The 17,378-nt window shown below is 42.2% G+C and overlaps 1 protein-coding gene across 1 annotated transcript; it reads right to left on the minus strand.

The window, feature by feature from the left end:
• Positions 1 to 1,831: 1,831 nt before the first annotated feature.
• LOC111972098 (dual specificity mitogen-activated protein kinase kinase 2) lies at positions 1,832 to 11,899 on the minus strand. Its single transcript, XM_023998952.2, has 11 exons — positions 11,161 to 11,899; positions 10,678 to 10,888; positions 10,321 to 10,467; positions 9,841 to 9,918; positions 7,370 to 7,421; positions 6,454 to 6,578; positions 6,054 to 6,273; positions 5,802 to 5,866; positions 5,626 to 5,687; positions 5,170 to 5,215; positions 1,832 to 2,606 (listed from the first exon to the last, which is right to left on the minus strand). The coding sequence occupies exons 1-11, from the start codon at positions 11,247 to 11,249 to the stop codon at positions 2,496 to 2,498; spliced, it is 1,206 nt and encodes a 401-aa protein (XP_023854720.1). The 5' UTR covers positions 11,250 to 11,899; the 3' UTR covers positions 1,832 to 2,495.
• Positions 11,900 to 17,378: the final 5,479 nt, after the last annotated feature.

Here is a 17,378-nt window from a genome sequence, read left to right on the forward strand (position 1 = left end):
GTTGGGCTTTATATCTCTTATAAGGACAACGCATTTTGACTGTTTTCTAACATGCCTACGCACTTTTTTAATTTTCTACACTGCACACCTGGACAGTCAGTCAGAGTGGGATGGAGATCTTCCTTACTCTAAACAGGCATCACACGGAGTATGAACACGTTATCATGTATGAAGTGAAATGGCTTACCTTATGTAATGTGATGAAACAGCTAGCCATGACTGGTGTCTCCTCGGTCTGACTGGAATCTGTTGCACCCCACACTGTGTGGCATGGCTTGGCACTGTGAGAAGAACTAGGCTAGGCATGCTCTGACAGCATGGGGGAGGCAGTAACACACACCCAGCCTAGAGGGCAGTGTCAGCACTACAGCAGGTAGCAGAGGTAGTTCACAATCAGACAAAACACAGAATATAACAAATATATACATCCCTCAAACTCAACTCTGGACCTCGAAGCGTGTTCCACTGGACTTGTTCCATTGTTGCCCTTTAAAATCAGGGACAGATTTAGACCTGGGATACCAGGTGGGTGCAACTCATTATCAGGAAACCATTCCGTTTTTGAATACCCCTGCTATACGGACAATACATATAAACTATTTGCACTAGAATAACAGCTAGAAATCAATAAATTAATCTATACCGACAGTACTGCTGTTTAACATCCAATACATTGTACATCTGAACGATTGATACTATACAGTTTTCATACAAGTCTTAAATAATTAGCTAACCACCAGACGGGTTAATTTTCCCTTCTGGTTGGCAGGTCAGATGATGTCAGACATTTTTATTACAATACAGTCCAATATAAACTAGCCTTACCCACCACAAACACCCACCAGCAACTCTGCTTTTGTCATTTGTGACTGAGTCATGGTTGACTTAATTCGGGCCAAAGGCGAGAAACTTTAATCAAACACTTAAGAGCAATACGGAATGTATCTCCTAAAGTGTTTTGGTTTTAAAATAAGTATCCAAAGCATAGTTTAACGGGAAGCTGTGTTATAGCTACAGTACATGACTCAAGAGTTGAATCCTTGGATATGTGTAGCATGTCATAACCTGGGTCAAGAGCATCATTTGGCACTTACCTCCTGTCTTTCCTCCGTAAGTATCAGGTAGTGTCCTGTTTCTAAAGGAACGCTCCTGCAAGAGGGCAAAGCCATTCAATTCGCCCAATAGAAAGCACTATTTAACATTTGTTCCATAACTAACCACAAAACTCTCCCCACATAAAAACAAAATTGCCATATACATTCACAAATACGTTTTATTTTTTTTACATTATAACAATATCCAACACATTTTCTTTAGATAAAACGAAATTTCTTACATTTCTGTCTAAACGAGTCAACATCTTTTTCTTAAGACTGCAAAATAGCACTTGCGTACAGTTTATATAGCTTTATACACATACAGGCGACAATGCCTTAACTTTGTTAGCAACGAATGCAAATCTATTGAAAATTGTAAAGGTCAGCCAGAAGCAGATTATATATACAGGGGCTCTTACAGACGACAGGCTAATTAATACATGCTACCCCAACCCCCACCAGAGACAGTAACCACGGCTTCACCAAAAGAAAGCTTGGCGTGTAGGTTACACTTACTCACGCAAAGCACAACAGTGCGAGCAGAACCAAAAACACTTTGGGGAATAAATTGAGTCGACTGGCAAAAATCTGAACATTTCAGAGCGTCTGTAGTCAAGGTGTTGGACATATTCTGACTTGACACAGATGTGCGTTCCAGGCAGTTGATAAAAGATACAAGTAAAAAAAACAACAACAAAAAACCATGATCTTGAGTGTCTGGAAAATATATAAGATAGCAAATTATGTCATTTTGTAAAAATGAGCACATTTGATAACTACGTCATTACTATTATAATCAAATAAAAATGTCAACATTCAAAGTACTCCTCTCTCAAAACTGTACTGGTCATGAATGTACAAAACGAAGTACTTTGATAAGGCATTAAATGCAAAACATTAGTAGTCACGATGAGTACCTTCTTTGGTTTGCTGTCCTCCTGTGAATACAAAGCACTTGACTCCAGTGATTTCTGTCATGGACACTTTTTCTTTGTCAAAGATGGCCCCTCTACAGCCTTCACTAATATGCAGTTGCACAAACCATTAACAACTCTCTTGCCAATATTAATACAGAATTTATCAATACAAATGTGGTAAGATGATATCAATGACAAATCATTAAATTATAACCTGGCAGCCCTTTCATGCCCTGTACCTTCTCTTTAATATGATGATTGGGGAAAAAGATCATGACTAGTGTGTAGATCTACCCTGCCACTGTTATGCGAAATCTGTGGTCATACATTGAGTCAATTGGCCCTGTTGATGATATGTGTACCTTAGAGAGAGTGCTGAAACCTTTTTTTAAGAGCAAGACGAAAAGGGTGCCAAAGTGTGTGTGTGTGACAGTGAGACACCATGGATCCTAATGTGGTTAGCAGTTTGGCGTTGGGCTGTTCATTCTGTGATGCGGGTTGGGGTGCTGGGTTGGTTGAGGCCCATGGTTTTACACATCCAGCCAGCAAAGTCCACCTCCTCCACCTCAGCACGCTTGATAAACGTGTGGTTCTAAACAATAACAAAACAGCAAATGCAAGTTAGTTAATACATCAGAATTAGTTGATGGCTAATATCGAAAGGGCATGTACAGTAGATAGGTAACATAGCCACAGTGGTCACTTTAACGCAGAATTTAGGCGTTTTTCCACACAATTATTTTAGATAAAACGCATAAGAAATATATTGCTGCCTTTTGTCAAAGTAGATCTGAAATGCTTCTTATTGTAATTTCTGCTCAACTTCAGATTCATTTTGTGATTCAGTTGCACTTCTCCACCGGATGAGAAATCTTTGCTCTCGTCATCAGACCAATCAAATCCCTGCATTCTCGAACAGGCATTCCATCAGCTGAGTGCTTTGACTGATGTGAAGCTACTTTTATCCTGAACTTTTCTTTGTATTTTTCTCTGGTAAAATTATAGATTCATTTAAAGCAAAACATTAGAAAGAATGTAGCCAGCTAAATGTCCTATGACAAACATTAGATATGATGGCCATGTATAATTTTTGCAATTAAAAAAAAAAAAAAAAACTTGCTTTTTCATTGTAAACTAATTTTCTTGTGTGGCTCCTAGCCAAAATAGCATTGCACTTCTGTTGTCATCTAATGAAAATGAAGCAATTTTCTGCCAAATCTGTTGCACTAGCGTATTTTGTGCAGGGTTGGGTAGGTTACTTTCTAAATGTAATCCATTACAGTTACCTATCCAAAATTGTAATCAGTCATGTAACTTTTGGATTGCACAAACTCAGTAACGTAATCTGATTACATTTCATTACTTTCCCCCTAGAGTAATTAGAAGAAGACAAAAATGTATATGTTACCAATTGAAGCACATCTATTGCAGGATAAATCAATGTTCAAGTTTACAAGGCTGGCCATATGTTAAATTTTACTTTATGGGTTGGTTATGTAGGATTCTTCTAACCCATCGCTTTCTACTACATACTATAATACGATTAAATTATATCTTTACATTAAACACCCGTCCATCAGAATTCCAGTCATTCCAAAAAATGTTATACCCCTTGATCTTCAAGAATAGGACTTGGAAATATGGAATTATAGATTAGCCAAATTGTTTTACCTGAGCATAACCCCAAAACTAAGGACTTATTAGCCAGCCCTACTCTGTTGTTAATGATTTTGTTGTCATGGAGGACTAATTGGGCTTATTGATTTGAGTTGAAAAATAAATGCTGCGCTCATGGAATGGCATGCTTTGAACACTACTGAAAAGTGCTATTTACATGTGAAAAATGAATGCTGCATTTGCTATAGGCCTATTTTACTTTTTGTTGGTGTTTTGGTAAAAAGCTGAGGGATAGGCCTGGAGAAATGTAACCACTCTCACATTAATAGACAGAGCTATGGATGCAAGGACTGACCATCCATGATATCAAAATGATTGTTTTAACCATGTTATGAGGCTATACAGTGTTTGTTTACATTTACCATGTTTACAAACATTGGAGAAAAACAAGCTTATATTTTGGGTTCTCATGGAGTGTGACAGTTGAACTAAGCTCATGAGTCATTTATAAGTTATATTCTTCAATAATCAATCTATGGATGGATATAAATATAATTTACAAGTCCAAAAATGGATGCAGCAACTAGATTGCCCCTTTAAGTCAAAAGTGTGTGAGTTTGACATTTTTTTAATGAATTCGATTGAGCAATGAAAGCCCCACTTTTATTCCATAGGCTGGGATCCGCACTGTGCAGCTGTTGCAAGAGCACATTTTTCACTGACTGTCCACTGGTTTAAAAAACAATGATTGATAAGCAGCTTAAACTTCTTGAATTCAACCATTATTGGGTTCAAATACACATTTAGATTTGTGAACAGCCATCCACAACAACCACAATCCGTAAGGCGCAAATAGCAAAATGAGAGAGCAGCAATGTGATTCAAATGTAGATATCAATAAGTGATATCTATATCGCCGTAGACTACACCACTGCTCTCATCCTTACCTCCAAGCGTTTATTCAAGTTGGATAATCTTTGGATGCCGACAGCAGTCGTACGATTGGAAGACATAGCTTAGACTGTAGCCTATTCCTGCTCGTTTCCAGCGATCCATCAAACACATTTGGTGTGTCATCATAGTGGTCTCTAACTTGTGGTCAGACTCGCTCAGGTGGAACAAACTTAAACTTGCATATTTTTTCAATGCTGATTTGAATGTCATTGACAAAACAGAAGTGTGAAAGATTTTTCTTTGCAAACCTTTCTGAATTTAAAAGTAATCGAAGAAATGATCTAGTTTTTCCAAAGTATCTGTAATCTGATTACAATATTTTTGCTGGTAACGTAACGGTTTACAGTTACCGTTTTTGTTATCCCTTACATGTAATTGATTACATGTAATCCGTTACACTCCAACCCTGATTGTAGTTGCACGCCCCTGATCACTTTATTGAAAAAATAATAAAAAATACTTGACTTTCAATATGAAACACAGGTGAAGCGGTTTAAAACGTATATTTTTTAACGTCTGCATTTTGAAAAAAGCAGATTTCTGAAAGCTAATAGGACCCCTGAGCCAATTTGAAAACTACATACCATCAGCATCTTCAGGTCAGCTCTCTCCGCTGGATTCTTGATCAGACTATTAACACAAACAGTTGATAATCTCTATGACTCCGGAGAAATCATTAGAAAACTCAGCAGAGAAATAAAAGGAAAGCTTTCTCCACTATGAAAGATGTTTCTCTCTAAACCCTCCAGAAGTTCTTGGAGTAGGTTAGTAGCACAGGGAATCACAATAAGCATTTTGCTGACTTTACCTAATATAAAGTGACTCTCTAGAGGTGAGAAAATGACCTTTGAATCTAAGTTTGTTCCATATTGCTCTAGGCTCTGCCTAGTGTATACAATAATTCACAAGATGTGGAGAGTCCACACACAGCCACCAAACAATCATAGTAAACCAACTGGGGATTCTGTCTGAATGCTGACAATAAAAGGTGCTGAGGTAATAATGGGCAGTATTATTATATGATGAATGCTTGGGCTCACCATTTTGTCACAAACTCCTGGAAATCGTTGGTGAAGACACCGAGTGGAAGCCTGGGAGGAGGCTGGGAATGAGGAAAAGGTGCGCAAGACAAAACTCATTTAAAATAACCAGAGCACACGAACAAGGAGAACATGTAATAAGGAGAATATAATGTAGAGTCAGCAGTTCATCTGACCTCATTGACAATGTAGTCCAGTAGCTCAAATATAGCCATGGCAGGTCGACTGTCCATCCCATGTCCTGAGGAAGAGGACAATATGGAGAGGTATTTAGATTTCATAAATAAAACATTCAATTTTTTGTAATTATTTTCCTTTCTTCCAGAATTCCTTTTATTGAAAAGCAAAAATAAATCTGTTTGAAAAGCAGTTATATAATCTGTGTTGTAATATTGTGTGAGAAGAAAGGGCTTCAGGTGTGTTCTAACCGCTGACTGGTCGTCCTCCTGGTGGTCTGGGGAGGCGGTTGGAGGGGGCCTGTGGTTCCCCCTCAGCTCCATCCTGTACTGGCCGGCCAAAGATGGCTTCCAGCTCCTTGGCGTCAGGCGGGGGGATGGGGTAGCGGCCGATGGCCAGCTCCACCAGGGACAGGCCCATGCTCCACACGTCTGACTGCACAGAGTAGTGTGTGCCCTGCAGTCTCTCCGGCTGTTGAGGAACACACGCACGTCACACCCAGAGTGGACCAAGTGGGCGGGCAGCTCTGTGCATCGCTCCCTCCAGGTGTCTGGGGGAAGGGGACAGGGCTGGCAGCGACACAGCCCTCTACTGGGTACGGCCTCGGCTCTTGGCAAGGCGGCTTGGGCAGGGGAGGGAGAGCTGACTCACCGACATGTAGGAGCGCGTTCCCACGAAGGAGTTGGCCATGGAGTCGATGAGCTGGCCACTCACGCCAAAGTCACACAGCTTGATCTCCCCGCGCGAGTTCACCAGGATGTTGGAGGGCTTGACGTCTGCGTGGCAGAGCAGGGAGGGAGGACAGTTGAGATGTCAGAGAGCGAGAGAGGGCCGGAGGCCCAGACCCAGCAGCCCCTCCCCTACTTCTCTTCGTCCCTGTCCCTCTACCATGCCAGACACCTCACCACTGACATTTCACAAAGCCACTGATTCTGCTAGCTAGCATGGACCGCAACATTTACATTTGAGACCATACAAACAAGCCAAATCCTCCTCAATCCCTCTAGTCTGGAAAAATTCTCTCAATAATGGGGTGTAGTAGACCTGCTATCCATCCTCTGTGGTGACCCCTCCCACTTCAGAGGAGACAGAGGGGCAAGTATGAGAGGTGGAGTGACAGAGACAGAGGGAGGGGGCTGCAGGGTGTGGCTGCCATGTAATCACATCGGAGAGCGTGTAATTACCGACTGGGCTCCTAGACAGCTCTGCCTCAGCCCTGCTGCCTAACACCACCACACCCCAATACACCATGGCGCTCAGCTCTGCCTCCAACTACACCCCAACACACCAGAGCCCACCCCATCGGCTCCACATACATCACCATACACCAGTGCCCTCAACAACAACAAAAAAAACCTGTACGCCACAACGCTCAGCTCAAAACACTTCACCACCGGCCTCAACTTCAGAACACTAGACACCAGAACTCCTCAGCTTCAGATCCACCCAAACACACTATAGACATCACACTAATTTATTCCATCCAAATCAAACACTATCCAGGGTCTCAAATCATATTGTTAATATGCACAAAAACACACATTCGATATGGAGAGCTGTCGCTTACCTCTGTGCATGATCTGGTGCTTTTCCCGCAGATAGGCAAGTCCTCTGAGTACCTTTAAAAGTGAGATGCAAACATTTTATTTATCACAACATATAATAACCCACACTTCCTGGACCTGAAATCATACAAAGACCAGCTCTGAGTCCATAGATACATCCATACAGGATATCATATCAAAAACACACACACAGTGTGAACGGTGAGAACAGTGAGGCCTGCATGCCGAGCTTCCTGTGACTCCTGATTATCACGACAGTAGAAAAAGCAGTCCATTGAGAAACAATAAGAACCGCTTTCCAAAAGGCCCAGTGCAATCCAAATTCAGTTTTTTCCTATCATATTGTACAACTGGTGAAATGTGTTATTTCCTGATAGTTGCTGGTTGAAAATACAATTTACACAGGACCTAATCAGCATGGAGTTTTGGCTTGCCTGGTGTTATAAATTAATAGAATACCACAGGCCACAAAGAGAGTTCCAAACCTCTCTGCCAATAACAGCTAGTTTTCAGGTTATGTTCCTCACTCGGGGCACTCAGACATTCCCAGCAAAATCAAATCAAATGTTATTTGTCACATGTGCCAAATACAACAGGTGTAGACCTTACCATGAAATGCTTACTTACAAGCCCTTAACTCTTTCTTGAACTGCATTGTTGGTTAAGAAAATATTTACTAAATAAACTAAAAAGTGAGAAAAAAAATCCCGACATAAAAGTAACACAAGAAGATTACATAACAATAAAGAGGCTATATACAGGGGGTATCGGTACCGAGTCAATGTGCGGGGATACAGTTTATTTTAGGTAATTTGTAAAGTGACTATGGATAGATAATAAACAGTGAGTAGCAGCAATGTAAAAACAAAGGTAGAAGCTGTTTAGGAGCCTTTTGGTCCTAGACTTGGCGCTCCGGTACCGCTTGCCATGCGGTAGCAGAGAGAACAGTCTATGACTTGGGTGACTGGAGTCTTTGACAATTTTTAGGGCCTTCCTCTGACACCGCCTGGTATATAGGTCCTGGATGTCAGGAAGCTTGGACCCAGTGATGTACTGGGCCATACGCACTACCCTCTGCAGCGCCTTACAGTCAGATGCCGAGCAGTTGCCATACCAGGTGATATAATCCACGATCAGCTCCGTTGTCTTGCTCACATTGAGGGAGAGGTTGTTGTCCTGGAACAACAAGGGACTAAGCACACACCCGAGGGTCCCAGGTGTTGAGGATCAGCGTGGCAAATGTGTTGTTGCCTACCCTTACCATCTGGGGGTGGCCTGTCAGGAAGTCCAGGATCCAGTTGCAGAGGGAGGTGTTTAGTCCCAGGGTCCTTAGCTTAGTGATGAGCTTTGTGTGCACTATGGTGTTGAACGCTGAACTGTAGTCAATGAACAGCATTCTCACATAAGTGTTCCTTTTGTCCAGGTGGGAAAGGGCAGTGTGGGGTGCGATTGAGATTGCGTCATCTGTGGATCTGTTGGGGCGGTATGCGAATTGGAGTGGGTCTAGGGTTTCCGGCATGGTGTTGTTGATGTGAGCCATGACCAGCCTTTCAAAGCACTTCATGGCTACAGACGTGAGTGCTACGGGACGGTAATCCTTTAGGCAGGTTACCTTCGCTTTCTTGGGCACAGGGACTATGGTGGTCTCTTTGAAACATGTAGGCATTACAGACTCAGTCAGGGAGAGGTTGAAAATGTCAGTGAAGACACTTGCCAGTTGGTACGTGCATGCTTTGAGTACACGTCCTGGTAATCCATCTGGCCCTGCGGCTTTGTGAATGTTGACCTGTTTAAAGGTCTTGCTCACATCGGCTACGGAGAGCATGATCCCACAGTCGTCCGGAACAGCTGGTGCTCTCATGCATGCTTCAGTGTTGCTTGCCTCGAAGCCAGCATAAAAGGCTAAATGTTTGCTTGCTAAAAAGCTATTATTATGGAAAAGTATTACAGTAATGTAGTAATTGTTACCCAGAAATTATTTGATAATAATTGCATCGGGCCTTTAACCACATGGGAAGGGAGCAGAGTGCATTTGATCACAGTTGTGACATACTGTGAAGTTGTTGTGTTCAGAGCACGGATGGGCAACTGGCCCACAGATCAATTCCCCCACAAGGTGAAATTTTTAAATGTGGTTGTGCATTAGTAGTTTTAGTATCTTGTTATGTTAGTTACTCAATTGGCCTGTGTCAGCTAAAACTTTTTAGTTTGGTAATTTGTGTTATGGCCAGCATTCTAAACTTGTAGGAATCATGGTTGAATCACCGACCGTGGGGCTCTCATTGCTTTTGTTAGTCACTCCGGTCATCATATTAAAAACTGCAAACATTTGTCTCCACCCCATGGAAAAATATATAGAATTGCAGGAAACTTGCTGTAAAACGAGATAAATCTAGACATCTACAAAATAAATGCAAGTACCACTGAATAAAGCACAAATAATACACAAATAAATCTTTATTATAATACTCACTGCTATGCTGACTTTGCCCAGGATCTCCTCAGGGATTCTCCTGGCTTCCTTCAGTACCTGATCCAGAGAGCCTCCATCCTGTACCCAACAGGCCACGGCTTAATGTCTGACACACACACTGCTACTGTACACAGTCTGCATTTTGTATTGTTTTGTCATACAGTAATACACAATAGCTCCAGGTGCATGACAAGGTATATCGTAACAACCATTGCAACACATCAATTTGTTAAAACAAAGTTACAACTGGTTTGTTAGTGTTATACCACAGGTCCTATTATAAGCACCATTGCCGTCTCAAAACCACACACAAATGTTCATACTCTCAGCAAAAATGAGAATTCACACATCTGCCTTTTTGCCATGGACCCCCCCATTGTCTTCCAACAAGTTTCATCATTCCAGCATAATGTTAGTTCAATGACTGAGGTAAATCAGACGCTCCCCCCCAACTCAAACCTCGGTCTCTCTGACTCTCACCATGTGCTCCATACAGATACTGATCTCTCCGTCGCTGTAGAAGGCCCCGTAGAAGCCCACGATGTAGGGAGAGTTACACTCATGGAGCACCTGCAGCTCTCTGATGATCTGGTTCCTGATGGCAGGCTTAATCTCCAGGTGGATGAGCTGTGGAGGAGAAGAGAGATCAGATAAACATCCAAATAATCTATTGCTCATCTAGAATAACTATCAGTTTCAGAGTCATAAACCAACTTAGACTTGTGTGTGGACCTGGTTTCTTTCAATAGCTGTATGTCTCAGTAGTGTAGTGAAGTGTAGAGCTAAAACTCTGGATTTGGAGAATAATGTCAAAAGTACATACAAGGTTAGACTCACCTTCCGGGCCATGACCAGTCTGGAGGGTTTGTGGCGGACCTTGTTGACCACTCCACCGTTGCCAGCGCCCAGCTCACATATGGGGTGGAAATCATCATCTTTCAGCTCGCCCACTTGGGCTTTCTGGGTGAGGAAAGCCTCCAGACGTTTCCTCTGCTGTTCGTCCAAATCTAGCTCACCTAGCTTCTTCTGTAAGGCCTCCAGATTGGCTCTAAGGAGATATGCATGGAGTGAGCATGGCACAGATCAATATTAAACAACCATATTATTGACAATTTTCCTGGGGACACATTTGTGTTCTAGCCGAGCACTACCAGATACAACTGATCACTGAGCCCATGATTGGTTTGAATCAGGTGTGTTAGACTAGTGTTAAGTAGGTTAGTTTTGGCCTGGAACTAAATTATGCAACTACAGTTCCCGGAATCAACATTTGCCTAATATCAGTACAGTACATGCCCTCAGCCCTCCTTGAACACTCACTCCGACGCAGCATCGATGGTCGTGGAGATGGACTGCCCCTCTCCAATGGGCGTGATATTTAGGGGAACGGGTCTTCTCTTCGGAGCCATTTCGAAATATTTGACAGTGCACTGGACGACTTTCCAAAGCAAATCAGTACAAGAATGAACTGATATTTCAAAGTTGTTCTAAAACAGCAACAGGGGTAAATGTTGCTGGCGGTCTGTGACTTAACGTTAGCTAAGTAACGTTACTTTGCGATCATGGCAGATAACTGTTTAAGGACAATCCCTAATGCACGTCACCATCAGGTCAGGTGCATTTGACTAACGTTATTTAGATAGCTAACTTAACTAGCTAGTTAACGAGTAAAGAATATTTCACAAACAAACTAGCTATAACAGTAACGTTACACTAGCAGTATTTCTTACACAACATATTAACGTTACTGTTCCTTTCGATTCTTGCCTAGCTAGCAAGCTAGCTGCTAGGCGATAAGTAGAACCAGCTCCCCTACGAAAATCGTGTGCTGCGTTCCTCAAATTGGAGCGGCCCTCGCCACTGAGGTCTCACGGAAAGGACAGCGGCGGTGGTTGACAGGACTGGTCACTGACGGAGGATGGTTGGCCTTCGAAGGTTTGGGGGGGGTGCAGCGGTGGACCTTCCCTATGCAGCCGGGTGTGAAGCTTGGTTGCGGAGAAGGGTTTCGGCAGAGACTGAAAAGGAAGCGAGACACTCCACTCGCAGTTTTTTTCTTCTGGTTTAATGGACCCAGCTGCTATTGTATTGGTGTCTAAGGGAGACACACCCAGTTAAGTAGACCGGAACTGACTTGTTTTTTCCAATGGTAAACGGCATGAGTGAACTATCTTTGCTTATGGGGTTTCTGTACAGGAAACAGAGACATGTTCGTCACTAGTTACCAAAGTCATAAACCCCGCCTATAACTAAAATGTATCTTCTTAAATATTGATTTTAAACCTAACCTTAACCACACTGTTAACCTTATGGCTAATCTTAACCTTAAACAATTTAGACTATGTGGCTGTGCTATCTAGCGTAAACCCAGCAACGCGGAGTCTTCCAAAAATCGCGAGACTGAGCCATCATGGGCATAGCAATTGAACTATCGCCAGGTCTCTCATGATTAGCGACCACCAATGGAAGGTTGTAAAAATTACAAATCAAGCCGTTTTCGACAACTAGCTACTCAAATACTTCAGTTCAGACTACACATTTACTTCAATTTTCAAAAGGTTTGCTTGGATTTTTGTTTCATTTTAGTATTTCACCTCTGAAAGTCTAAGCCTGGGGGAGGAGTTTTTAACTAAGCTAATATATGGCATTGTTTTAAAATGGTCATACCATGGATCATTTAGCTATCTGATTTAGAATTTTAGGACCCCTGTAGGTATAAAAACATACAGTTGAAGTTGGAAGTTTACATACACCTTAGCCAAATACATTTAAACTCAGTTTCACAATTAATCCTAGTAAAAATTCCCTGTCTTAGGTCAGCTAGGGTCACCACTTTATTTAAAGAATGAAATGTCAGCATAATAGTAGAGATAATTATTTATTTCAGCTGTTATTTCTTTCATCACATTTCCAGTGGGTCAGAAGTTTACATACACTCAATTAGTATTTGGTAGCATTGCCTTTAAATTGTTTAACTTGGGTCAAACGTTTTGGGTAGCCTTCCACAAGCTTTCCACAATAAGTTGGGTTAATTTTGGCCCATTCCTACTGACAGAGCTGGTGTAACAGAGTCAGGTTTTTAGGCCTCCTTGCTCACACACGCTTTTAAAGTTCTGCCCACAAATGTTCTATAGGATTGAGGTCAGGGCTTTGTGATGGCCACTCCAATACCTTGACTTTGTTGTCCTTAAGCCATTTTGCCACAACTTTGGAAGTATGCTTGGGGTCATTGTCCATTTGGAAGACCCATTTGCGACCAAGCTTTAATTTCCTGACTGATGTCTTGAGATGTTTCTTCAATATATCCACATAATTTTCCTATCTCATGATGCCATCTATTTTGTGAAGTGCACCGGTCCCTCCTGCAGCAAAGTACCCCCACAACATGATGCTGCCACCCCCGTGATTCACGGTTGGGATGGCGTTCTTCGGCTTGCAAGCCTCCCCCTTTTTCCTCCAAACATAACGATGGTCATTATGGCCAGACAGTTCTATTTTTGTTTCATCAGACCAGAGGACATTTCTCCAAAAAGTACGATCTTTGTCCCCATGTGCAGTTGCAAAGCGTAGTCTTTGGCTATTTTATGGCGGTTTTGGAGCAGTGGCTTCTTCCTTGCTGAGCGGCCTTTCAGGTTATGTTGATATAGGACTCGTTTTACTGTGGATATAGATACTTTTGTACAGATTTCCTCCAGCCTCTTCACAAGGTCCTTTGTTGTTGTTCTGGGATTGATTTGCACTGTTCGCACCAAAGTATGTTCATCTCTAGGAGACAGAACACATCTCCTTCCTGAGCGGTATGACGGCTGTGTGGTCCCACGGTGTTTATACTTGCATACTGTTGTTTGTACAGATGAACGTGGTACCATCAGGCATTTGGAAATTGCTCCCAAGGATGAACCAGACTTGTGGATGTCTACAATTTTTTTTCTGAGATCTTGGCTGATTTCTTTTGATTTTCCCATGATGTGAAGCAAAGAGGCACTGARTTTGAAGGTAGGACTTGAAATACATCATTAGCCTATCAGAAGCTTCTAAAGCCATGACATAATTTTCTGGAATTTTCCAAGCTGTTTAAAAGGCACAGTCAACTTAGTGTATGTAAACTTGGCTACCCGGACTATTTGCATTGTGTGCCCCCAACCCCTCTTTTACGCTGCAGCTACTCTCCGTTTATCATATATGCATAGTCACTTTAACTGTACATACTACCTCAATTGGGCCAACCAACCAGTGCTCCCGCACATTGGCTAACCGGGCTATCTGCATTGTGTCCCGCCACCCACCACCCCCTCTTTTACGCTACTGCTACTCTCTGTTCATCATACATGCATAGTCACCTTAACCATATCTACATGTACATACCACCTCAATCAGCCTGACTAACCAGTGTCTGTATGTAGCCTCACTACTTTTATAGCCTTCGCTACTGTTATTTTTCACTGTCTTTTTACTGTTTTATTTTACTTACCTATTGTTCACCTAATACCTTTTTTGCACTATTGGTTAGAGCCTGTAAGTAAGCATTTCACTGTAAGGTCTACACCTGTTGTATTCAGCGCACGTGACAAATAAACTTTGATTTGACTTCTGACCCACTGGAATTGTGATACAGTGAAATAATCTGTCTGTAAACAAGTGTTGGAAAAATTACTTGTGTCATGCACAAAGGAGATGTCCTAACCGACTTGCCAAAACTATAGCTTGTTAACAAAAAATTTGTGGAGGGGTTGAAAAACGAGTTTTAATGACTCCAGCTAAGTGTATGTAAACTTCCGACTTCAACTGTATACAGTACCAGTCAAAAGTTTGCACACACCTACTCATTCCAGGGTTTTTCTTTTTTTAAACTATTTTCTACATTGTAGAATAATAGTGAAGACATCAAAACTATGAAATAACAGATATAGAATCATGTAGTAACCAAAAAAAATAGCATTTTATATTTGAGTTTCTTCGAAGTAGCCACCCTTTGCCTTGACAGCTTTGCACACACTTGGCATTCTCTCAACCAGCTTCATGAGGTAGACAACTGGAATGCTTTTCTCAATTAACAGGTGTGCCTTGTTAAAAGATAATTTGTGGTATTTTGTTCCTTCTTAATGCGTTTGAGCCAATTAGTTGTGTTGTGACAAGGTACAGTAGGGGTGGTATACAGAAGATAGCCCTATTTGGTAAAAGACCAAGTCCATATTATGGCAAGACACATTCTTAACATCAACTGTTCAGAGGAGACTGCCTGAATCAGGCCTTCAGGTCGAATTGCTGCAAAGAAATCACCACTAAAGGACACCAATATTAGGAAGAGACTTTCTTGGGCCAAGAAACACTAGCAATGGACATTAGACCGGTGGAAATCTGTCCTTTGGTCTGATGAGTCCAAATTTGAAATGTTTGTCTATGTGATACGCAGAGTAGGTGAACAGATGATCTCTGCATGTGTGGTTTCCACCGTGAAGCATGGATGAGGTGGTGTAATGGTGCTCTGCTGTAAGACTGATTTATTTAGAATTCAAGGCACACTTAACCAGCATGGCTACCATAGCATTCTACAGCAATACGCCATTCTATCTGGTTTGTGATTAGTGGGACTATCATTTGTTTTTCAACAGGACAATGACCCAACACACCTCCAGGCTGTGTAAGAGCTATTTGACCAAGAAGGAGAGTGATGGAGTGCTGCATCAGATGTCCTGACCTCCACAATCACCTGACCTCAACCGAGATGGTTTGGGATGAGTTGGACAGCAGAGTGAAGGAAAATTTGTTTAACACTTGTTTGGTTACTACATGATTCCATGTGTTATTTAGTTTTGATGTCGTCACTATTATTCTACAATGTAGAAAATAGTAAAAATAAAAAAATCCTTGAATGAGTAGGTGGGTCCAAACTTTTGACTGGTACTGTATATACAATTTTGATAAAATATTTAAATTTGACCACTATCGTCCATATAAGCGCACTGAAAAACACTTATAAATGTCAGAACACAGTAAAATAAATAATCATATAGAATAAGGTTTTTAAGTGTCTTTCCTATATTTAGGAGATAAGAAAGCTAAGTAAATATTGTTTTTTTGGACACAACGACCTCCATAACTTAAAAAAAAATAACTGTACCGATTACCTTCAGACGAGTCCTGTGACACTTGTGGGGGTTGTAAAGCAAAACGGAGAACATCGTGTTTATGAGAATCTCCCCTTTCCATAGTGGGGTGATATTAGTTTATAACCCAAATGGTTCGGACGCTACAGACGTTTTCATGAGAAGATTGATTTTAGGGATGCCTCATGGCCTGACAAACATCGCTGTAGCTCGGCCACCTTCCACCGCAGATGCAGAAGGCCTACATAGCCGGATGCGGTGGATGGAGAACATATTTTGCTTAAACTGACAGATTTTGATGGGGATTGTTTTAGTATGTTACTTAGACACGTGCATCAAAATACTATTAAGGCTTAAATTTATGATGGAAAACGTCACTTAGCGTTCAACACCATAGTGCCCTCCAAGTTCATCACTAAGCTGAGGACCCTGGGACTGAACACCTCCCTCTGCAACTGGTTCCTGGATTTTCTGACGGGACACCCCCAGGTGGTGAGAGTAGGTAACACATCCGCAACGCTGACCCTCAAAACAGGGGCCCCTCAAGGGTGCGTTCTTAGTCCCCTCCTGTACTCCCTGTTCACACACGACTGCGTGGCCGGGCACCACTCCAACACCATTATTAAGTTTGCTGATGACAAGGGTGGTAGGCCTGATCACAGAGGACAATAAAACAGCCTACAGGGAGATCAGAAACCTAGCAGTCTGCTGCCAGAACAACCTCTTCCTCAATGTCAGCAAGACAAAGGAGCTGATTGTGGACTACAGGAAACGGAGGGCCGAGCACAGCCCCATTCACATAGAACGGGCTGAAGTGGAGCAGATTGAGAGCTTCAAGTTCCTCGGTGTACATATCCCTAAGGATCTATTATGGTCCAAACATACCAACAGTCGTGAAGAGGGCTCGACAACACCTTTCCCCCTCAGGAGGCTGAAAAGATTTGGCATGGGCCCTCAGATCCTCAAAAGGTTATACAACTGTACCATTGGGAGCATCTTGACTGGCTGCATCACCGCTTGGTATGGCAACTGCTTGGCATCCGACCGCAAAGAGCTACAGAGGGTAGTGCGTACGGCACAGTACATCACTGGGGCAGAGCTACCTGCCATCCAGGACCTCTATACCAGGCGGTGTCAGAGGAAGGCCACCCCCACTGCACTGCACGCGGTACTGGTGACAGTGAGGCTCGGAGGCCCTTAAATATAATTAATCTCTTAGCAACACAGTCATACTTAAGTAATTCCCAACTGACAGTGTAGAAAAGGAAATCTTACCACATACAGTAGATATGTACATAAATACATGACATAAAACATCTAACCTCAGAAATATTTATACCTAGATAACCCATTAAGAAACCACCTCCAAGCCAGGACCTGTTCTCACTTGAACACACAGTATGTAAACCCAGTCATACAGAGGAGACCACACAC

The sequence above is a fragment of the Salvelinus sp. IW2-2015 genome, linkage group LG13 (assembly GCF_002910315.2).
Source record: "Salvelinus sp. IW2-2015 linkage group LG13, ASM291031v2, whole genome shotgun sequence".
Classification (NCBI taxonomy): domain Eukaryota; kingdom Metazoa; phylum Chordata; class Actinopteri; order Salmoniformes; family Salmonidae; genus Salvelinus; species Salvelinus sp. IW2-2015.